The sequence below is a fragment of the Labeo rohita genome, chromosome 19 (genome assembly GCF_022985175.1).
Source record: "Labeo rohita strain BAU-BD-2019 chromosome 19, IGBB_LRoh.1.0, whole genome shotgun sequence".
Classification (NCBI taxonomy): domain Eukaryota; kingdom Metazoa; phylum Chordata; class Actinopteri; order Cypriniformes; family Cyprinidae; genus Labeo; species Labeo rohita.
Window position 1 is genome coordinate 13,567,218 of NC_066887.1, and position 23,181 is coordinate 13,590,398.

At 36.8% G+C, this 23,181-nt stretch overlaps 5 protein-coding genes across 6 annotated transcripts; 2 read left to right on the top strand and 3 right to left on the bottom strand.

The window, feature by feature from the left end:
- Positions 1-113: 113 nt before the first annotated feature.
- Positions 114-1,655, bottom strand: LOC127181992 (forkhead box protein H1). The gene is made up of 3 exons (XM_051137051.1): positions 1,068-1,655; positions 869-964; positions 114-755 (listed from the first exon to the last, which is right to left on the bottom strand). Exons 1-3 carry the CDS (start codon positions 1,221-1,223, stop codon positions 213-215), a joined length of 795 nt encoding a protein of 264 aa, XP_050993008.1. The 5' UTR covers positions 1,224-1,655; the 3' UTR covers positions 114-212.
- Positions 1,656-2,560: 905 nt separating this feature from the next.
- ntaq1 (N-terminal glutamine amidase 1) lies at positions 2,561-4,386 on the top strand. The gene is made up of 6 exons (XM_051137572.1): positions 2,561-2,828; positions 3,127-3,226; positions 3,318-3,368; positions 3,466-3,614; positions 3,703-3,827; positions 3,926-4,386. The coding sequence occupies exons 1-6, from the start codon at positions 2,740-2,742 to the stop codon at positions 4,027-4,029; spliced, it is 618 nt and encodes a 205-aa protein (XP_050993529.1). The 5' UTR covers positions 2,561-2,739; the 3' UTR covers positions 4,030-4,386.
- On the bottom strand, positions 4,169-8,502 carry psma2b (proteasome 20S subunit alpha 2b). The gene is made up of 8 exons (XM_051137571.1): positions 8,388-8,502; positions 7,751-7,827; positions 7,256-7,388; positions 5,096-5,218; positions 4,936-5,017; positions 4,767-4,840; positions 4,618-4,675; positions 4,169-4,537 (listed from the first exon to the last, which is right to left on the bottom strand). Exons 1-8 carry the CDS (start codon positions 8,426-8,428, stop codon positions 4,421-4,423), a joined length of 705 nt encoding a protein of 234 aa, XP_050993528.1. The 5' UTR covers positions 8,429-8,502; the 3' UTR covers positions 4,169-4,420.
- A 508-nt stretch (positions 8,503-9,010) lies between these two features.
- Positions 9,011-10,811, top strand: zgc:91910 (Zinc finger protein 706-like). The gene is made up of 4 exons (XM_051136564.1): positions 9,011-9,161; positions 9,766-9,908; positions 10,019-10,144; positions 10,238-10,811. Exons 2-3 carry the CDS (start codon positions 9,774-9,776, stop codon positions 10,112-10,114), a joined length of 231 nt encoding a protein of 76 aa, XP_050992521.1. The 5' UTR covers positions 9,011-9,161; positions 9,766-9,773; the 3' UTR covers positions 10,115-10,144; positions 10,238-10,811.
- A 1,770-nt stretch (positions 10,812-12,581) lies between these two features.
- Positions 12,582-21,579, bottom strand: bmp8a (bone morphogenetic protein 8a). Of its 2 annotated transcripts, none has more exons than XM_051136560.1 (7): positions 20,307-21,579; positions 17,291-17,483; positions 15,028-15,176; positions 14,527-14,718; positions 14,353-14,432; positions 13,039-13,149; positions 12,582-12,946 (listed from the first exon to the last, which is right to left on the bottom strand). In XM_051136560.1, exons 1-7 carry the CDS (start codon positions 20,791-20,793, stop codon positions 12,797-12,799), a joined length of 1,362 nt encoding a protein of 453 aa, XP_050992517.1. In that variant the 5' UTR covers positions 20,794-21,579; the 3' UTR covers positions 12,582-12,796. The 2 variants fall into 2 exon arrangements, with proteins under 2 accessions (XP_050992517.1, XP_050992518.1); XM_051136561.1 differs by having other exon boundaries at positions 12,800-12,946; positions 14,353-14,413.
- Positions 21,580-23,181: the final 1,602 nt, after the last annotated feature.

Here is a 23,181-nt window from a genome sequence, read left to right on the forward strand (position 1 = left end):
TTAAGACTTTGGGTGTGTTTCAAGCGTTGTGTTATATATAATGACCTCAGAAAGTCATCTTGAGATAGGCCTATATTTAGCCTTTCTGTAATCAAAGCAAAGCAAACCACAGATCAATGTGAAAAAAAGACTTTTATTTAAAAGAAAAAAAAAAAAATGAACAACGAAAATAAAGTGCGATTTCTTATTTACATGTGGTCTGGTCTGGCTGTTTACCACCGGACATATCTAGTATCATACATTAAAGGAGATTTGAAGAGAACATTGTGATCATATGTGATATGTGGAGGTAGGGACTGTCCAAACTGAGGTCCTGATAGACGAGGTCTTTTCACTGAGGCCAGTTCATATCCTACTGCTGAAACAGGGTAATAACACTTTACTGCTTCGTATGCATAAACGTTTTTTCTCTTGGTCGTTTCACTCTGTGCACTAATGTAATGTGCGTGTTCCTCCAAACTCGTGCTGCGCATGCGCTCCACTTCGCAGTCGCTCTTCAATAAGGATTCTATGGAAAAGGGGCCTGTAAATTTGCCTTCACTTTTGTTTTCTGCGACTTTGCAGGCTGGGATAACAGGCTCATGTACATTAGAACTGTCTTCACATTCATCCACCTGCCGTTTCTGAATCGACAGGCCAGGGAATATGTTGATCAGATATTTAAAGTGTCGGCGAAACATTTTTGGAGTAATGCCACTTTCATCAACTTTCCAGAAGTTCTTTTTAGGATTTGGATAATCCGGATCGACTGGCACCTATAAACACACACACAAAAATAGAAAATTATGTTACTAACATTAGCCTATATTCATGGATTCGTTGCCCCCAAACAATAAAACATAAATTGACTAATAAATGTAAAGCTCACCTTTGCAAAACACCTGTTTGATGAAAGACAGACTCTGATGTTGTTTTCAACGCCTTTTTTGTCTCCGAAAACAAATGGTTCCAGCCTTTTCATTATCTGCACAAATAAGAGACCATGTTAGCATATGTCAGAAACGTAAGATAAAACTGCAGAGTCTTATGATTATCATACTCACGACAAATTTAGTCGATTATGTTACCTGTTTGAATGTGAGCATCTTGTCTGGTGAATCTTGAATTGCATACGCAATAAGTCCGATGTAAGTTCCCGTAGTGTATCTTTTGTATCTCCTTCTAGGGACGCCACTTGGTTTGACCAGCAAACCGCTGAATTCTCCGTTCACTCCGTTAATCATAATGAGCTCCTGGTCCAAACTCAGACTGAAGATTGAGAAGACCAGGCCCCATTTATATCCACGCTGCAGCTCTCAATGGGTCTAAAGGTGTTGCATTCCATTAGTAAGTGCCGTTCATAAAAACGAGGTGTTAATGGCGGGGCGGTTTCTTAGACTATTTCTCTAAAAACATCCATTGGCAGTTACTTGCAACAAGAATGAGGTTAACTGTTTATTTACTTTGTATTTAAAAAATAGGAGTCTGAAACATTGCAACTACTTTGTTTTATACAAATGAGGTAACCACCCACGGTCCAAATAAGATGCAACAGTGAAACGTGGTGGAATGTATTTTCACCCCAAATTAAATAGGCCCAGAGTGTAAAGTTAATTAATTTAGTACAATAAACGGCTAGAAAGAGCCTTTTACAGTAGACTGTAAAGAAGACAACTAGGCATATACACTAGCAAATGGAGAGTTAGTATTTGTTTGTTTACTTGCTTTCAAACCATATTTCAGCCACAGATGACCCCGTCACACTGCTTTTTATATACTACATTTTATATTCAGATTAGTTTGGATTTGAATAGATATCAGTTATCTAACTGATAAATCAGGTTTGTGCCTTTAAATGCCACCACGCTTTCCTCTACAGATAAAAATAGAAAGTTCCACTTTTAGCTTTGACTTTTCTGTATAATTTCGCAATTCTGAGCAAAAATTCCAAACTGTGAGCTATAAAACTGAGATTTTTTGATTTTTTTTTCATGTTTGTTTTTGAAAAAGTCTCACAAATGTTGCATTTATTTGATTTTAATTAAAATGTTTTGTTAATATGTTTTATAATGTAATTTATTCCTGTGGTTGGAAAGCTGAATTTTCAGCTGTTAGGTCTACTCCAGTCTTCAGTTCACGTGGTTCTGTAGAAATCGTTATGTGCTGATTTGAAACATTTATAAGTATTATTTTACATTTTACTTGCCGATTAATATTTTTGTGGAAGCCGTTCGTTCTATTTAAGATTCTTAAACATAACGTGCGAACAGCATTTCTTATCAATATAATCGGTTACTTTTCATCTTAATGCAGCTGTTAAAGGAAAGTAACTCATTGATTTATTTAAAAACATAAATCTCTTACTAACACTAAACTTTTAAACATTTTGGTGTAGCCTAACATAGGTAAATAATAAGTGAAACACATTTAACTGTTTTAATTTGAAAGAGATATCTAATTGCACATTATCTTTCGCTAACGTGTTTCTTATTGTGCTTAAACTAGCAAAGTCGTTTAACAATTATAGCGATAATCGTGCACATTTCATTTGCAATTCACATAAGGACTGAATGTTCGCGCATCAGTCCATTGACACGCCGGAACAACAAACCTGTCTAAAGTTTCTTACGGACAAAATAAACTGTAGCAAACACCTATCGTTACTGTACGATTGCAACGTGAATCTATGTAGTGTTGCATTATATACAGTTTTTTTCGTAATGTCATTATAATCAAAAGGCATAATAGTGTAACAGGTGAATGAGAAGAATGAACCAACAAAGCGCCCAGTCTGAATATACAGCTATCACTCCGTCTAGAAAGCAGTGTGTTTACACCAGCTGCTACTGGTAAGTGGAATGATTTCACATCAGTAGCTACATTTTTATTAAATCAACAATGTATAAAGAGTTTATACGCAAAAACAAAAAACTCCGTTTTTCAAAATGTAAATAAATCATGTTTTTTATGGTGTTATCGTGTTTTTACTGTGTTAGCTGCATTTTAGTTATTTTTACTTAATCAAAATAACCCAACTGCAGTTTGATTGACATTAATTGGAATGCACAATGAAAAAACGTGATTTTTTAAAAATGGAGTGATCTGTTTTTGCAAATAAACTCTTCATATTATTATTTTTTTCTGCAGTGAGGAGAATGTGTGGAAATTGTGTGAATTTGTCAAGGATCAGGGCACTTGCTCGTTGGATGAAGTGTATGCAGTCTTTATATCTAATGAACGAAAAATGGTGAGGCTGATTAACATCTCTATGCATATAATTAATAATCATGTTAATGTACTGTATAGTTTCTACTCGTGTAATTTTACTATTAATGCAGATACCTATTTGGAAACAAAAATCCAGTCGAGGGGATCAACCAGTAATCTGGGTAAGACCAATTTTTAATAAGGAAAAATTAGCGTTGAGATTTTATTTTTAATAGAACTCTTACTAATTTAAGATTTTTTTTGTGCACTTGCCTTTAGGATTATCATGTTATTCTTCTCCACGTAAATAAACAAGGGCAGAGCTATATATATGATTTAGACACCATCCTTCCTTTCCCTTGCTTACTCGATGTATATTCAAAGGAGGCCTTTCGTTCAGATGAGCATTTAAAACCTGCTTTCTGGAGGCAAGTTAAGAACTGCACTGATTTGCATATTATCAAAAGTTTATAATACTAGCAATAATAATATCAACGGTTGTCTGCTGTGTTTTAGAAAACTTCGTGTCATACCAGGCGACACCTACTTGAAAAAGTTTGCTTCTGATCGCTCACATATGAAGGATGCTGATGGGAACTGGCGTATGCCACCCCCACCATACCCATGTTTAGAGACATCAGGTTTGTTGTAATATTAGTGGTTTGTTTATTTGCCACATAATTCTATAAATATCATAATTTGAGTTCTTCCTTTTACACTGTATGTGTTATTTTCACAGAATCTAAAATGAATCTTGATGATTTCATCTGCATGGATGCTCGAGTGGGTTATGGAGAGGTTTACAACCTTTCAGAATTTGTTCAACATTTTGGTGTGAAGTAATTTTTTTTTTTTTTTTTTGCTTTATCCCAACACTTTGTGTTGACAAATGTACATAAACAGTCTCAGGGAAAGATCCTATTAGCATGGACAGTACTGTGACAAAGCAGGCCTTGAAATACGCATCCGTTGCCTGTCAAACTTGTTTTTTTTTTTTTTTACTAATAGAACAGTTCAGATCCCACACTTTACAACGTGATTCATAATTACAGTCAGGTACAAAAATCACAGAAAGAAATGTCAACGTGAAATAAGCAGGATGTAACATTTGTTGATAATATGCATTCTTTTATAAAGAAATCAGTTACACAGATGTACAAATAATAAAAATGCAGCATTCAAAAACCAACCAAATCAAAATGGCAAACTGTGTAAGCAGTTGTAGTGCTGTAGTTTAAGCAATTGCTGCCAGGTAATCCTTCACCTCAGCAGGTGACAGTCTGCGAAATCCTGCTTCATTACAGATGCCAACCTCGATGTTGTCCTCTGTCATCTGACCTTCAAAACTTTCCTGTAGGAAAAAGAAGACACTATAGATCTCGTTTCGAGGAATATGATATAGGAGGTTGTGTTATTTAGAAATAAACTCGCCTTCAAAGTTAAGATGGCAGTGTGTATAGCATCTTCAAGTTCCAGATCTTCATTGTATCTGTGATGAAATTGTACAAAGACAATTATTTTCATCTTTTTTCTCTTATACACTACAATAATTCAACCTGCATAAGCCGACAAGCTGATACCTTTTTTCAAGGAATGTTTTTCCATTCACGTAGTTCTTTCCCATTGCTGTGGCTTTCCAGGCGAAGTATGCTCCCTGTGGGATATCACCATTCAGACATGAGTGTACAACATAAATGGTTGTATGTTGAATAAATAATAATCAAAGCTTGTGACTGTTATTTGTTGTACCGATGGGTCTGACTGAAATAAGTATGGTCTGTCTTCGTCCCAACCAGCAATGAGAAGAGAGACTCCAAATGGCCGCACACCTCTAGAAAACATGACACTAAAATTACAAGAGCTCTAATTAAAGTAAGTAATAATAAAAGACAAAAAGAAGTGAACATACCCTGACTGTGTGTATTCTTGCATAACAGAAGCCACTCTCTGTACCAGTTGGCCTGTGGGGATTGGCTCTTGGTATACCAAGAAATACTGCTGCGCCAGCTTTCTTGCTCTTCTGACCAGCACCCTGTCAAGAGAGATCATTCCCAGAGTCATTTCTCACAGACCATCTATAGAGGGTTTGCACTTACGTCACGATTTGGTCAGTTACCTAGATGTGCAGCCATATTAGCAATTCTCACCCCCTTGTCATCCAAGATGTTCATGTCTTTCTGTCTTCAGTTGTAAAGAAATTATGGTTTTTGAGGAAAACATTTCAGGATTTTTCTCCATGTAATGGACTTAATTGGTGCCCCGATTTTGAACTTCCAAAATGTAGTTTAAATGTAGCTTCAAAGGGCTGTAAACGATCCCAGCTGAGTGAGAAGGGTCTTATCTAGCAAAACGATGGGTTATTGTTTTTTTCGGAAAATAAAAATGTGTATACTTTTTAAGCACAAAAGCTCATATAGCACAGGCTCTGGGATGCGGGTTCCGGTGCTACAAATTAGTGATGGGTCGTTCTTAAACGAATCTTTAATGTGACTCGGGAAGACCGAGTCGTCTCGAGGAGTGATTAGTTCAGTCACGCATGAGCAACATCCTAGTAGGTTCTGCACTGGAAATAGTTCACCTGGTTTGAGTCTTTGTGTTTTTCGAGTCGTTCGTTCATCTTATGGGGCTGTCACACGATGAACGAATGACTCAAACTCGAAAACTTGTCAGATAAGAGGTGAGGTGAGCTAATCATAGACTAAAGACCCAGGTAAACAATGAATTAATCTTTTCTGTTTCTTACAACATTATAGTTTTGTCTTGTTTGTAGTGTGATCAACGTTTGTGTAAGCAGTAGATGTGTTAGGGAAGTAACATGTAACATTTTAATTATATTTTGCTAAAATTAACAAAATGACTAGGAAAAAGTTTCTTTCATTTTGCTGAACAAGACTCAAAGGTCAGAGTCGGTAAAATGATCCGAACTTCCCATCACTACTACAAATCACGTCTAAGTTCATCATCTGTGTAGAGTATGGCGAAAAACTCCATCTTATTTTCTCCTACAACTTCAAAATTGTCCGACATCGTTGTACCTTTTTGTTTGTAAACTGTTTGACTTACTTGCACTTCCTTAGTCTTTGCGCATTTGCTTTGTAAACACTGGGTCTGTAGTTCTGCCTACGTTCCGCATGACCTTTCGATGTGATTCAATAGTACATAGCTCGTGAACGCGCATCCCAGAGCCTGTGCTACACAAGCTTTTGTGCTTAAAAAGTATTTAAAAAAAAATATTTTCTTAAAGAAATTATCGATCGTTTCGCTAGATAAGACCCTTCTTCCTCGGCTGGGATTGTTTAGAGTCCTTTGAAGCTGCATTTAAACTACATTTTGGAAGTTCAAAATCAGGGCACCAATGAAGTCCATTATATGGCAAAAAATCCTGAAATGTTTTCCTCAAAAACCATAATTTCTTCACAACTGAAAACAGAAAGACATGAACATCTTGGATGACAATGGGGTGAGTAAATTATTTGTGAATTGTTGTTCTGGAAGTGGACTTCTCCTTTAATTAAAATACTGTAGCCTAATATTTCACCTGACTGGAAATTATAAGAACAAACACAAATGTTGGCAAGATTCTTGCCCTGGAAATCCTGGTTCAGTTTGGCCAATTGCAAACGCCTTGTATTCCTTGTTTTTTTGTACTCTTCTCCTTGATTTGTTCTAAGTTTTGGCAGTCTATACTCTGTTCTTCTTGGTTCGTCCGATCAGCAAAGTATACGAGTTTTGTTCAGTTCAGTGACATTGTTTATGTTCTGTGCCGCGTCATAAAAACACTTTATGGAAGATATTTTGAAGATTGCTGGTAATCAGTTTTGGTTTCCATTGACTTTATTTTTTTTTGTCCATACAATGTAATTAGTAAGAAACCAAAACTGTTTGGTTACCAACATATCAAAATATCTTCTTCAGTTTCTCACACAAGAAAGGGGTGAGAGTAAGTAAATAACCGAATTTTCATTTATGGGTGGACTATTTCTTTAAAAAGGGTTTATTTTAAAAGGGTTTCATTTTTGGAACAAATCAACCATCAATTTTAAATAAATACTGCGCTGTTATTTCATACCTGTAGTCAGGACCCATTCCACTGTACACCATGCCAATGTGTTTGGTTATTGGCTCAACTTTGTGCACGCTCTGTTCATCATACAGTATGGACTTCTGTTTCTTCTCAGTTGCCAGCACAACTCCATTTGATGCTGCAAAATGACAAAAGGTCCTTCAAAACAGACTGACGACTGAAATGCAGCGTACCTATGGAGAAACTGTATACGGTAGGTAGCCTATATAGTTTAAATCTGTGGTTCTCAAACCCTTAGAAATAAGCAGTCTTTGCACAGCCTAGTTAAGGCTCCTCTGTGGCTGCACAAAATATAGTGTAAAGACATAATGCTGCATTAAATGCATTTCTGTCTTCTATGGGTACCAGGGAAGTCTGTAAAAAGACACTTAAAAGACCTTTCAGAAATGTTTCTGCATCAGATATTCTGTTTCAAAAAATAACTTTGTAATGATGATGGTTTGTGAAGATTCTAATGCACAGATCTATATATAAACGCACCTTTGATTCCTACAGATGGAGCACCAGCTGCTACAGCGGCCAGAGCATATTCAATCTGCACCAGTTTGCCAGAAGGGCTGTGTTGAGGAAAAACAAAACAAAAAACATGCATTAGTTTGAGAACATCTGAAATGTATCTAAACTGAAGCTGTATATATAGTGTATTTTCAATCATTACAGATGTACATCATTTTTTATTTAAAATAATTTCAATATTATCATAATGATTTTAATTTCAAACTCACAGATTGTCATTATAAACAAAAGCTTCATACTAAGTTTTTACATATTTTGTATGTCACTGAATATAGTACAAATCACAAAACGTTAATGGATAAAAGGATATTTGCCATAAAGGGAATTACACAAAATCTGTAAAACATGTAGCAAAACATGGCAGTGGCCAATCACAATAAACTGAGGAATAAATAACTTCAGTAAATAACGCAATACAAGAAAAAGTCATAAAGCTCCATAGTAACTAACATCGTGACACTGCATCTCTGATGTGACGTGAAATTAAGTACGTGTAACACACATGTTGAACAAAACACAGCTGTTTTCATTGAATGCATGCAACGAGAGATTTATAATGAAATATTACAGCTACCTATCAATGAGTAAATAAAAGAATTACCTAAATGTTGTGAGAGAAAAACTGTATCCTCGTTCTGCCATTTTTGTCTTTTGCCACGGAAATACACCTAAACAACTTCCGCGAACTTTTTGTGAGCACACTTGTCAAAATAAAAGTGTACAAACTGAATACATAACAGCTCACTCCTTCGGCTTCAAAGACATTTAATCGTTTCGTACGTTTGCGAGTAATACAATATTTTAACTAATAATAATAATAATAATAATAATAACAATAATAATACGACTAATGTATTGACATGAACACAAACTGTATTTAAAACAAGCGTATTTGTACATATATGTATAATTGTACATATTCTACGAAAATTTATAAATATGTAAATACAACATGTAGATTTCCTATTCAAAATGTGGCAGAAATTTCCTAGCATAGTGATAGTTGCTGTGTTTCGAGTCTGTCCGTAGCATTAACATGAAAGTGACCAGCAGATGGCCTCATTTTTTCCATCACTGTATTGAAATAGTGCAGCCACAGAGTCTAACATATTACAACATCTATTTAACCTCGTTCATCTTTGTTTGGGAATACTCTAAAACAACTTCAAAACAAAGTCGTACATACAATAAAAAATACAAATAAAAAAGTACTCAGTCAACTTATCCTTCTTGGGCATGAACAGGACAGTTTATTTAAATGACAGTTTTATCAGTTTGAGTAGTTGGGGAAAACCTTTATTATGTAAGTGCTTCTGACGGAAGCTGCTGAATCGCGTCAGTTGAGCTTCACTTCCTACCGTGTCTTAACGCCGAGGTATTGTCTCTAAATATTGATTAATCTGCCACATTTCACCTTATAAATATCACGTTTGTTGTTTTTAAAGGCGTTTATAGTTAATAATGATGACATTTTTAATTTGGGCCGTTTTGTACATCGCCACTACACGGTTTAAATCCGTTTTGAATAAAGCGGAGGAGCTACTAGCTAATGTGATCTTCGCGGTCTCAATATTGTTATTTTATTATTAGTATTTTTTTTTTATTAAACGGAGTTCTCTTTCTGGGAAAGACACTTCCGTGATTTATACGTTTCTAAAACGTATTTTATCCTCATTATAACTAAGTATAACCTTTTTTGACGTTTATTACGGTTATGATGGTTTATTTTCTAATAACCTCTGTCGTCTGACGTATATATTTTACAAATAAAATCATATAATTATCGCAGTTAGGCATCTTTTAAATGGTTAATTCACATCATTTACTCATTTACAACATGTATAATTACTTATCTACATGTTGTTTCAAACCTGTATGACTTACCTCAGTTTGTCACCGTTTACTTTATCAAACGAAAGATAAGAAAGCAGAGACTGTCTGCTTGAGTGAGTCAATAATGCCTGATGTATGTGTTTCAGAGAAGGCAATGGCTCGTGGGCAGCAGAAGATCCAATCTCAACAGAAGAACGCAAAGAAAGCAGCTGAGAAGAAGAAATCTCAAGGAGCGGATCAGAAGACTGCAGCCAAAGCAGCACTGGTCCACACATGTCCTGTTTGCAGGGTGAGAAATTTATTTGATTTAAGTGACAGCCAAAAGGTCACTGGTTTGATCTGCTGTACCCAAACTTATCTGGACAGTTTTCTTAAGAAATGTTGTTATTCCGTGTATAGACACAGATGCCAGACCCCAAAACCTTTAAACAGCATTTTGAAAGCAAACACCCAAAATCTCCTATGCCTCCTGAGCTGGTGGACGTTCAAGCCTAAAGGACACAAAAACATGGACCTAAAACAGGGGTGAGTCTAACACGTGTATATATATTAACAAAATGTATGTAAACTGGTCAAAACTGCTGTATGTTCATCTCGTTATTATGGTCTAATTTTCAGACCCCGTCGAAAGAAACATGATTCGACTCAGCCGACTGACTCGACTTGCTGTATTTCACAAACATAGACCTTGGACCATGTGGACAAAATGACAAGGAGATGTTAGGATGGACTCAAGCACACCAGCACACATATATATTTTTGAATATTTTTATATGTGCATATTGCTTCCATCATTTCCAAGTGTGCTGTGACCTAACCGTCTCATTGCCATTCAGTGCTTATTCCTCAGTGCTTAAACTTGCCATATTTATTCCCATTGCCCTGTGGCACTTTGTCCCTGTATTTTGATTTTTAAAAAAAAAAAACGATTTGGTGCTGCAGTGTAGAAGAATGTTTGTTACTCTGATCTTTTAACTGTGAACCAAAATGGAGAGGTGCACCAATGTGCGTATTAATAATAATAATACCAACCAGGATTGGGATTGAGATGCATTGATTGACATTATCAAAATGATCACAAATGCTGTAAATTTGCACCTGTTCAAGCAGTCAGAATAATACGAGTCAGGACCCACGGACACGCTTTTGTTACTTTGTTTTCTAAAGTTTTCAATAAATGTATATGCATATAGTCCATATGTGTGTCATGGTTACTAGAACATGAACATCAAGCGCAGGGGTGGCGAATTTTAGTCCTGGAGAGCCACAGCCCTGCAGAGTTTTGCTTCCACCCAAATCAAACCTTGAAAATTCAAGGTCTGAAGGGTTACTTGAAAGCTACAGGCAGGTGAGTTTTTGTTAGGGTTGAAACTGAACTCTGCAGGGCTGCGGCTCTCCAGGACCGGAGTTCGCCACCCCTGATCAAGAGCATGGGCGTTATTAACCGTTCATTTTCTGCTTCTTCAGCTGTAAAGGTACTGATTCTGCCTTTGTCTATGTTGGTAAAATACTATAATAAGCTTGTTCCCTTATATAATTTTAGCTTTCCACATCACCAAACTACACAACGCTACTAGGGTATGTTACCTCCTGAGGCCGCAGTCACTGAGCATGAGGATTCTCACGTTTCAACATGGTAATTAATCAATTTGTTTCTTAAAGGGGTAGTCATATTTTATTTTCTCAAATTTTTCCAAACCAGTATCCACCTTTTTCCCTGTAAGAACGGGCGCGGCCGTAAATTTTGTACATTTTATGGGTGTGGCTTCCGGCCTCATGCTTCAAGCTATTTTAGCTGTACAAAATAGCTCCTTTTGCTGCTTGATATTGCAAATTGGTGTGTCATCATGTTATTTTAATGTACAGTAGTCAACATTTGAAGTGCATCAAAAAAGTTAATGAAAGTTGTCTTAAGAACAGGTATTGTTATGGTTTCATATATATGTATTTGTGTGTGTTTGTATATATATATTTATTTTTATTGATTTTTTTTTTTTTTTAAATGATGACCACACTGGTTTGTAGTGCAAACAGTTTTACTGTTTACTGCAAGTTGTTATTCTTATTTCCCTAAAGAGGGTTTGCATTTACATCACAATTTGGATGTGCAGCCATATTGACATTACTTGGATGTAAACAACAGCATGGACTGCACAGTTAATGTACTACTGAATACGTTGTTCTGCTAATTTATGCTGTCTAAATCATGTGTAGAAACTACTAAATCATATGGAGGACTTGGTGAGCAAGAAAGGGAGCAACATTTTGACAAACTAAAGTTTTGGTAAAGATACATACAATTTAAGATATTATCCTAATATTTCAACTGCCTGGCTGGAAATTATCAGAACAAACATGAATGTTGTCAAGATTCTTGCCCTGGAAATCCTGGTTCAGTTTGGCCAACCACAAATGCCGCCTTCCCTCAGTCTTTTGCACTCTGCTCCTTGATTTGTCATATCTTTTGGTAGTCTATAGTACTCCAAATGTTTTTCCCGGTCCGATTGACCGATTCTGTGCTGCCAATATGGCCGATTGATGACGCGTCATAAAAACACTTTTTTCCATGCTATATAAATTCTTCAGAATATCTTTTCTTGTACTCAGAAAAAGAAAAAAAGAAACTCATACAGATTTGGATCGACGTGAGAGTGAGTAGATGGTTACATTATTTTCATTTCTAATGTGTACAGCTTTTCAAATTAGCACCGAACTACTGAATGCACAAAATGATTTTGTCCATATGTGCAGTCTACTCGCACGCATTTGTCTCATTTCTGCAGTTGGGTGTGGGTGGTACAAGTTATTTTAAAATCATTTTTCCAGTTTTAGATGCAAGAAAAAGTGATGTGAAAGCTTTGTGAAACATGCTGTTCACTGTGTTTCACAAATGTACAAACTTGGACAGTTTAAATGTAAGACAGCTATGCAAAATATGTTTTTTTTTTATTATAGGATGGATTCCAATCTTAAATCCACTCACAATAAAATGTGACAAATATGCTGATAAACCATCATGACGCTTCAATAACTATGATTTGTCAATCATTTGGGACAGGTAAGAGTGCTCAAATTTGGCTAAATAAATTTTTAATCATTGTATATTACAAATGGTGCCTCTGAGTATTATAATACATCTACATTTGTCTCAGATTTAAAACTTTAATGTACAAGAGGTTATAGACAACCACAGTTCTTGACCACCATATTTCGATGTTTCTTGAGAATAACGTTGTTGTTGTCGTCATAGAAGAGCACAGAGATGGGGCTGAGTTTGGTTGGAGCGCAGCAGGCCTTGGGCACTTCCTCTGGTCTTAGAAGGTGAACCTACCAGAGGAATCAGTACAAAGTTAAGTTTATTTTTAAATAGGTCTCCTAGCGTTGTATTTCAGAAAAATCACAAAATACAGATTACGTACCAGCAGCTGAATCATGGCGTGGTTTGTAGCATTCATACAAGAGCCCAGAGGATAATCACATTCCCCATCACAATAATATGCAGAATAACCTGTAGGGGCCAAAACCCAGTCCTGGAAAAAAAATAAAAAAAAATAAAAATTGAAACACTGTAACAGCACAAAGACTGATTTATATGTTTGTTCCAGACATTAATTGTGTGTATTTTTCAGTGACTCTTTCTTCAGGTTGCATCAATAAGCCAGTAGGTGGCGACAAAAGTGTCACAGAATAATTAACTCAACTGATTCGTTTAAAAACACTTGATTCAGTTCTGCGTTAAATAATTTAGAACTTTTTCAACTGGCAGAGTAAAAATACAGATCAACTTTCAATGTTGTGTCTAAAATGTAAGTGTATTAATAAAGACTTAGTTCAATTCCAAATAAAAAAAAATCTGATAGTTTACTTAGCCTAATGCCATCTGAGATATTCATGTCTTTCTTTCTTCAGTCGAAAATAAATTATTTTAGGATTTTTCTCCATATAGTGGACTTCAGTGGGGATCAACAGTTTGAAAGTCCAAATTGCAGTTTCAGTGCAGCTTCAAAGGGCTCTACATGATCCCGGCCAAGGAAAATAAAAATAAAAATGTATATATTTTTTAATCAAAAATGCATGTCTTGCACTAGCTTGACTTTAAGCTTTCACACTGGAAAGGTCACGCATGATGTAGTCGGAAGTACCGAACAAATGTTTACAAAGCGAACATGCAAAGAAAGCCAAACGCCCTTTACAAAAAAAAGGTAAAACAATGATGTTGGACAATTTTGAAGCTGGAGGAGAAAATGAGATGGAGTTTTTCATCCTACCCCACCTTTTTGAACCGAAGTACACAGACGAAGAACTAACCACATGTCATTTTTCCAACGTGATTGCTTAATGCATAATCACGGATGTGCATTGCAGAACTAGTGCAAGATGAGCATTTGTGGTTCAAAAGTATATACATTTTTATTTTATTTTTTTTTAAATGACCGATCGTTTCACTAGATAAGACCCTTATTCCTCAGCTGGGTTCATGTAGAGCCCTTTGAAACTGCAAGTTGGACCTTCAACCCATTCGGCTCCCATTGAAGTCCTCTATATGGAGAAAAATCCTGGAATGTTTTCCTCAAAATCCCTAATTTCTTTTTGACTGTAGAAAGACAGGCATGAACATCTTGGATGACATAGAGATGAGTAAATTATGAGGAATTTTTATTCTGGAAGTGAACTAATCCTTTAACTTCTTGTTTGTTTGAAGGTGTAAATGTATGAAAGCCAGGATGTCTCACCTTCCAGCCAAGGTCGCTGAAGCTGACATAGAGTTCATGTTTCTTACAGGCCTGGCGTCCACTGGTGGCATGATTTTGGTCTAGAATAAGTGAGATGATCACAGCTCAAAGAGAAATCATTTCATATGCTCCTTTAAACACAATCTGCCTTTTAAAGCACTTATTGTGGCTCACCAAATATGCCGGGTCTGTTTGGGTGTGGCAGGTCGTACTTGGGTTTTTTCTTGCGTTGATTGTTGTGTCTCAGAGCACGAGGTGGGCGGCAAGGGGCTTGACTGGCTCTGAAGAACGTCACCATGAAAGGCTGTTTAGAACGCGGTCCGCGTCGGCCCACCAGACCCACCCATGCGGCTGACAACGACCGGTCTGAGAAAACAAGATTTCAGCATTTTACCATTTGACCTGAACGTGGTTTACCTCAATAGGTCAAAGCTTTGCCAAGATACATGGTTTTCATAAACTAAAACCAAATGTTTGCTGCTGGTTGAGCAGAATTCAGTACCAGTTGGTTGCAAAAATCAAATGCTCCTTCAGTCACTTTTGTAAGACTTGGTCTAAAGATAAATCAGACAAGATTTGTAGCAGGTTTGCATTTTTATTTGTAATAACATCCAATGATGTTAGACTGCTATCAGAGTAATTTAGCCTCCAAGCTGTACATTAGGAATAACTCACCCTCTTCAGTTTCCACATAAAGTCGGATGCCCAAGTTGCTCCGAGGGTGGAGAAGCCAGCGATTGCTCGCAGAAGTCACATCAAATGCCAGCCAGCCCTCTTGACCCGCTGGCACAGACTGCATGTCCAGCAACACCAGCTCAGGCTCCCTGTCAGACAAGATCTTAATGTCATTTTCGTTATAATGACCAACGCTGAATCGCAGACACATTAATGAATGAAGAATTACTAAAAAGTATGTCATGTAAAGGATTTCTGCTTCCTAAATGATACAATCAAATGATATCTTAAAGAGATAGTTCGCCCAAATTGGGCCATTATTTACTCACCCTCCAGGCATCTTAGGTGTATATGACTTCCTTTTTTCGGAGTTATATTAAAAAAACTATCCTGCTATTTCCAAGCTTTAGAATGGGAATAGGTGGGTGTTTCTCTTCATCAGTCCGAAACAAGTCCAATAAAGTGTGTCCATCCATAATAAAAAGTGCCTCACATGGCTCCGGGGGGGTGAATAAAGGCTAAAGATTGGAAATTTTTAATATAACTCCAATTGGATTTGTTTGAAAGAAGGAAGTCATATACACCTAAGATGCCTGAAGGGTGAGTAAATAACGGGCTAATTTTCATTTTTGGGTGAACTAACCCTTTAAGGCTGGAATACACTACATAACTTTTAAAAATAAACAGATTTTAAAATACACTTAACGACTTTGTAACGGTCACAGAGGAAAAACTGGCAATAACATAGTAAATGACTAAGAATCATAAATACACTACCAGACTTTCAAGCTGTTCCAATCACAACAAACTCGCGCAAAAACAAATGAAAACAACGTGTTCTAAAATCGTCTTAAAATATCAACCATGTTTTATAGTCTCTGGTGGGAATCAAAGCAGAAATGAGGCAAGTTTCTTTCTTTCTTTCTCTAATCAAATGTAAATTCATTACTTGCACTATCGCGACGAGAAAAAAAAAACAATTCAATTTTTTATTTATTAAAGCCAATTATGAATCTCATCCCAAGTGATTTTAAGCATTTTATATTTATTCCAAAATAATAACTCAAGGCAGTAACAACTTAAACAATATGTTTTATTTGTGAACTTACGTTCAGCTATTCTGTTTAATAGTTAACTTTTAACTATTTGTGAATACGTCACAGATACAGAGATTTATTTTACATTTCACCAAACTAATTACTCACTAAAAACTCCCACAGATCATGTTTTCAGGCCATTTTAAGTCTTATTTTGACGTAACAAAGTGGTTATTGCTAAGCGTGTGAGTTGTTTATTTACTTTTTTAAATTAGCCTTCCTATTAACGCCATAGGGATTATGCGCAACAGACTTCTGCATTCTGTTAAGCAGGTCTCTGTGCTTCCGGTTCAAGCGTTTTGCATATGCTTTGTTAAATATGAAGCTGTTTTACTCAAAATGCCTTCAAAGTAGGTACAAAAATGATCATAACCAATGTCCATCACATGTAAGCATTAAGTTTTTTTATTTTTATTCTTTTCACTAACATTTAGATATAAAAATGTAATAAAACGTCAACAATAAAAACAGATTTAACTGATTACCTTAAAAGTATTTAGATATCGCCATTATTTAATACAGCTGTTCTCTGACTAGTGGAAGCGATGAGACCTGTTTTTCGTTTTTGGTCAGGTGACGTTCGTCATATAGGCCTACCCTATTATATTGTTCATTCTTACTGATTCACGAAAACGGAGTGGAACAACCACAAGAGGTGGGATTTATCACAGCTGATCATAACCAGTCATATCCAATCATATGGCAATGGAGGCATTCTCTCCTTATACGTGACTTTCCCCCATTCATTCTCAATTACCCACCAGCAAACTCACGGCACGCTTTAGGGGGTCTGTTAAAACGCAATGGGCTCAGGGGAGATAAGAGAGTTGTGGACTCCCTGATGGTGTTGCTGTTGGATAATGTTTTTTTTTTAATTCACTTTTTAATGTGATATTTTGTAATATTACAATTAGTTTTTTATCCAATATTTTAGGAGGCACTGCCTCCCTTGCCTCCTCGAAGGAAACGCCCCTGAATCAAAGTCTGAAGCTAAAAAATCAGAGTCGGTGACCATCATACACTACTTGATTTTCTATTAAATCTGTCAATCATCAGTTTCATCAACTTCGTGTAAGCAAAAGTCGTGTAGTGTATTCCATCCTTTCAGTTTCCTGAATCAGATTCAGTACTACAAATCTGCATAAATGATCATATGTGACTATGACCTGTTTCTTTTCTCCCTCTGGATTTCATAGACAGAGATATGGAGGGTGCGGTTTGCACGCCAACCCACGGTAAGAGTTTTATAGATGCGAAACTCAGCAGCGGTGACCGTCTCTCCCTGAGGAAGCGGAGTGAGATCGAAGCGAAACTCCTTCCAGTACGGCCGAGGCTGCATCAGATCCTTCTCCTGCTCCACTGCGGTCAGAGACAGAGGCCAGAGAGAGATTTGAAAAACAAAAACTACCACATGTGTTGAGTGAGTGTGAAGACACATGAGATGAAAAAGACATGTTGTAGGGATGACTGGCAGGAGAAGAAGGGGAAACAAAAACTGGAACATTTGTTCTGGTGGAGCTCGGCAGATCGGACTGACACCCACGGCCGGGGCTCTGCAGTGGGGTAATTAGAGGCGTTGTGGAGCTGCTGCAGCTCAGCGCACCACCACTAATTACAGTCCAGCGCTGTATTTTTAGAGGAGTGCCCAACAGTATTTTCATCCACTTCATCTCATCTTTTTTCTGCCTTTCAGTGGGGCCTGTAATTCCCCACAGCTGTGTGCCCACTACAACATCACATGGCCTGCGTGATCTGGACTGGCCTTTGTAGATCCACAATAATCAAGATTTACATTTAGAAAAGCACAGAGAAAAGGAAAACACTATATTAAAGACGACTGGCGGGAGTGAGAAATTCTTTTTTTTTTTTTTACATTTTCTGAAGAACATCACAAACTCCAGGCCTGTAGTGAGTATTCACAATGTCCGACATATGAAAAGGCCATTTTTGAAAATAAAGATTCTTCATTGGCATCTATGAGAAAACATTAACATCAGTGGAAACTTTCTTTTAAAGCCAAAAATGGTTCTTCTATGGAATAGTTGCGTAGCATGGAACTTTTGCTTTTAAGAGTGAATGCACAAATTTTGTATGATTTTTTTTAACTGCTTTTTAAACCAAGAAAAAATGGTTCTTTTAAGAAGTGTTCACTGAAAGGTTCTTTGGAAAACCAAAGAGTTCTTGTGTGGAATTGCTGTGAAAACCCCCTTTTGTGCAACTTAAAATGGTTCCATCACAGTAAAGATCACTTTTCAGAAGCTTTATTTTCAAGAGTCTGGTGGAGAAACGTTCTTTAGATTATTAAAATGTTCTTCACACTGGTAAAAATGGACTTTTTGGTGAACAGTAAACCCCCCTTTTTAAAACTGATCACTTAGAAAAGCAGTAACACACCTCTCTTCAAAAAGCCACTTGATTTCAGGGATCATTTATGTTTTTAGCACAAAAGGTTATGCAGCAAAGTTTCATACTTAGGGTTACGGGTTTGTTTAAATCACTAACTGCGATGAGCAATAATAATAGTGATGCCTGTCTTAGCGAACACCACTAGTTAAAGCTGAGAAAGGGGTGATACTGACCAATAATAGTGGGGCAGGAAAGACGTGGAAAGAGAAGCAGTAATTGTAAATAGGATGTTAAACTGTTGTTTGTTTCGTGACAGATAAGTATCGTCTGTGTTTGGGCTGAGACAGGAAGAGATGATGAAGTGATTGTGGGTCTGTCTCAGTGAACAAAATGTATTATCAATACACACTACAAACCTTTCCAGCCTCTTAAAATCAATGGCAAATGGCACTGGATTTGAGTAATTATCTGGATTTTTGTGTTGTAAAGCAGTATTATTTATCATGGCCCCCAAAAAGACATTAGGGCACTGGAGGCAGACTTAAAATGTCATTGTATTAGCTAAAATATAAAACCAAGTGGCATTTGCAAGCAAATTATATTACACTTGTTGTCATAACTAACCACTTTATAGTTATTTTGCAAAGGTGAATTTCTGTGGACATATGGAAGCTGGTTAACTCATCAGAACTAAAAACAGAAAGTAAATAAAATAAAAATTCATAGTTTTCTGTAATTGTGATTTTATATCTAACTATCTATGATTCTGCTACTTCTTATTTTAATATTATTATTTCATATAGTTTATTAACTTCTCACATGTATTCTAAGGGATAAACCAATGTTGTTACTGTTAACTAAATCTATTAAAAATATATATTTTTAATTGAAATAAAGCTATATAGAGAGAGATTAGATGAAAATTAAATAAATTTAAAACAGTAATATTGCATTGGCAACTAACCGAAATAAAATCAGCTGAATTTAAAGTACTAAAAACAAAAACTAGAAATTTTTTTTTAAGGCTGAATCAAAATATTAAAACAAAAACCAACAATGACAAAAGCATGTAACAAAATTACTAAAACTAAAAACAAGACTACAAATATAAAAATAAAAGCTAATTCAAAATATTAATAAAGATATGAATAAATAATATAAAACAGTATATAAATAAAATAATATATGTGACCCTGTACACCAAAACCAGTCATATCTGAAAGCTGAATAAATAAGCTTTCTATTGATGTATGGTTTGTTAGTATAGCACAATATTTGGCCGAGATGCAACTATTTGAAAATCTGGAATCTAAGGGTGCAAAAAAACAAAATAATGATAAAATCGCCTGTAAAGTTGTCCAAATGAAGTTCTTAGCGATGCATATTACTAATCAAAAATAAGTTTTGATATATTTACAGCAGGGGATTTACAAAATATCTTTACTTCATATCCTAATGATTTTTGGCATAAAAGAAAAATTGATAATTTTGACCCATACAATGTATTGTTGGCTATTGCTACAAATATACCCGTGCTACTTATGACTGGTTTTGTGGTCCAGGGTCACAAATAGTACATAAAAAATACTAAATTAACACTGACATGAAGTTCCAGTTCCAGTTTGACAAGCAGAAAGTGTCCTAATGACTTTTCTGTAAAAGTATTTGTTGTTGCAACAAGCTTCTCATTGTGAAATGTTTAGATTGACTTGGTTTAAAACTTATGTAATACAATGATATTTACACACTTTTAAGTGTAGTTTATGCCCACACATGGACTTTAATTAATGTCTTCTGTAAGTGAAGTGCATTTAACCCTCGCCAGCTGTCACTTACCCAGGTTGACAAAGCTCATAACCGTGTCGGCCTCGCTGACCACCGTGCCGAGGGGCGGCGTGTGCGTGCTTAAGGTGGGCAGCGCCGCATGACTGACCCCTTCCGGAGTGAAGCCCAAACCCGGTCCGTCGTCAACCTCGGACGACACGGCATGGTAAAGATCCAGCATGAAGAGCGGGGCTGAGGAAGGGGGCCGCAGCGGCGGATGAGGTCTGGGCCGGCCGGGTAGACCCAGAATGGATAAAATCTCCTTCTGCATCTCCTTCTTTTCACGACCACTGAGCCTGCGGAAGCTGGAATGAACCACTCCTTCCACCTGAGCCCAAACACACAGCAGCATGCAGAGATGGAGGAGAACAGGCAGAGGAAATATTCGCTGACGGCCTCGGGTTCGACTGCCACAGCTATTCTTTCTCCCTCTGCTTGACACAAACTCAACCGCACGTTCTTGTTTGTCCACTGGTGTGGCTGAAGAGTTCTGCTCCATTGCAGTGGTCTACAATGAACGTATTTGTCCCTCAAAAACCTCTGGGTGTTTACCCGACGTCGGTCTTCTCTGGAATGGTCTGACTACCGTCTTGAAATTCAACTCAGACGTCTAAGCCACTCGGATTCCACAGCAGTCATCGTTATTTGGGAGAGTGCAATGTTTACTGCAACAAGCCACTCAGTTTATCGCCTTTTGATAGTCGTTCCTCATTCTGTCGCTTTATTTACCAAACCACAGGACTCATAATCTACACTGTGCTTACAGAAATGGACGACAAACAATATCCTAGAAACTGGAAACAAACAGAACTTCCTAGAAGCTCGACTCCCTTCAGCGGTGATCTCAAAGCTGGAAGGACTAAGCACAATGTGAAATTAAAGTCTTTAGCTAGAGTAAATAAAAACAGGGCCTCACAAACATCAGGTTTCAAAGGTTTTTTCTTCAAAGGTTTTTGGATCAAACACAACACCTGCTTCTGCTCCTTTTGAGAAGAGTTGCAACTCCAAACTGATAAAATCCTCTGTTTAATTGAACAACAAAATGTTTTGCCGTAATCCAACAATATTGGGGTTAAAAAGTTTAATCCAGTGGATGGAAATATCCAAAAACTCCTGAAATATATATATATATATTTAAAAATCTTTACTAAAAATGATTTGTTCTGCAGAATAGTGTTACCGTCCTCAAATGTTTTTCTGAATTGTGAAGTTGCAAGGTCCCAGCGAGCTGTGGTATTCTTAGCCTGCGTGCTCCTCGCGTTGAAGGCATAATCTGAACACGGGTGACCTCCTTCCCTCCAAGATACACTCTTACGCAGAGGGAGTGTTTCCAATGACTGGATCCTCCGCCCTCTCTTCCCTAAACCCTTCTCACCTCAATCTCCATCTACCCTATCAAACCGTCTCATCTTCTACACATACCTCACAAATTGCTGACAATTATCATGTGGTTTGGCATAAAGATGTTCTCAGATGAGATCCAGCCTTTGCACAGACTAGAAATGAGTTCTTATGGCTATGGTAATATGAAAACTGTATTTATATTCTGTGGTTTCAACAGTAGCCAAGGAGTGACAGATCGCAGCTGTCTTACTTAAGATATATATATATATATTTTTTTTTTTTTTGGTGTAAATGTAAAATGAACTCTTTCCTTCATCTAAAACCTTGTAATCCTTTTCAAATTTATACATAAAATTAATTGAACAACTATATGGAATATTTATATGGGAAATTATCATACAACAGTGCTATTTAGGTGAACTGCAAAAAAGTTAAGCATATTAGTGTCAGTGGTTCACCTGCTCAGTTGCGAGTTAGTTTCATTACTGTTAGTTAATACAGCCTATCCATCTTATTCTTAAAGACGGAAGTAAGCTTACGGGCGAGACTTCCAGTTCATTAGCTGCTATCCACCTTATTTTTCCTGTAAGAGTGGGTGCGGCCATTTGTAAGTTTTAATGGGTCTGGCTTTCAGTCTCATCCGTGTCCAGCTATTTTTAACTGTACAAAACAACTTGTTTTGCTGCTTTATACTGCATATTGGTGTCTTACCGTGTTATTTTAACGTATTATTTTAATTATTTTTATTGGTTTGTAGTGCAAACAGTTTTACCATTTACTCCATGTTGTTACTCTTTTCGTTATTTCCCTATTAGGCTAAGTCTCGCCCATGAACTTACTTCCGTGATGAAGAATAAAGTGAATAGGTGGTTTGGTCAGTTACCCAGATGCACAGATATACTGGCGATGTAAACAACAGCATGGATTACACGGTTAATGTCCTACTGAATAGTTGTTCTGCTAATTTATGCTGTCTAAACCACAGGAAAAATGTGTGGAAGCTGCTAAATCATATAGAGAAGGACTTAGTAAGCATGAAAGGGAGCAATATTCTGACAAACAAAAGTTAACAGGTGGTAAAGATACGTACAAGCAGTATTAATTACGATATTAGCCTAATATTTCACCTGCCTGACCTGTAATGATAAGAACAAACATGAATGTTGTCAAAATTCTTGCCCTGGAAAACAACTTTTGTTCCTCAGACAGTTTTTTGCAGTGTTGCCAACTTAGCGACTTTGTCGCTAGATTTAGCGACTTTTCAGACCCCCTTGGCAACTTTTTTCCAAAAAAGCGCCTAGCGACAAATCTAGCGACTTCTTGGTCAAACCTTATACAGTTTCTGAGACTGAGTTTCTGAGTACTGCCGCACGGGCACGAGTTGTTGCTTTCCCGGCGTGGAAATTTCATCAGACAGTGTCGTGTTTATGAATCAGGATTTTAGTGCATATTAATATCTTCGAGAGCTGCCTGTGTAGTCTTATAATGGGCCGTTTGGATATATTTACAGTAGAAATTTTACAAAATATCTTAAGGAACATGA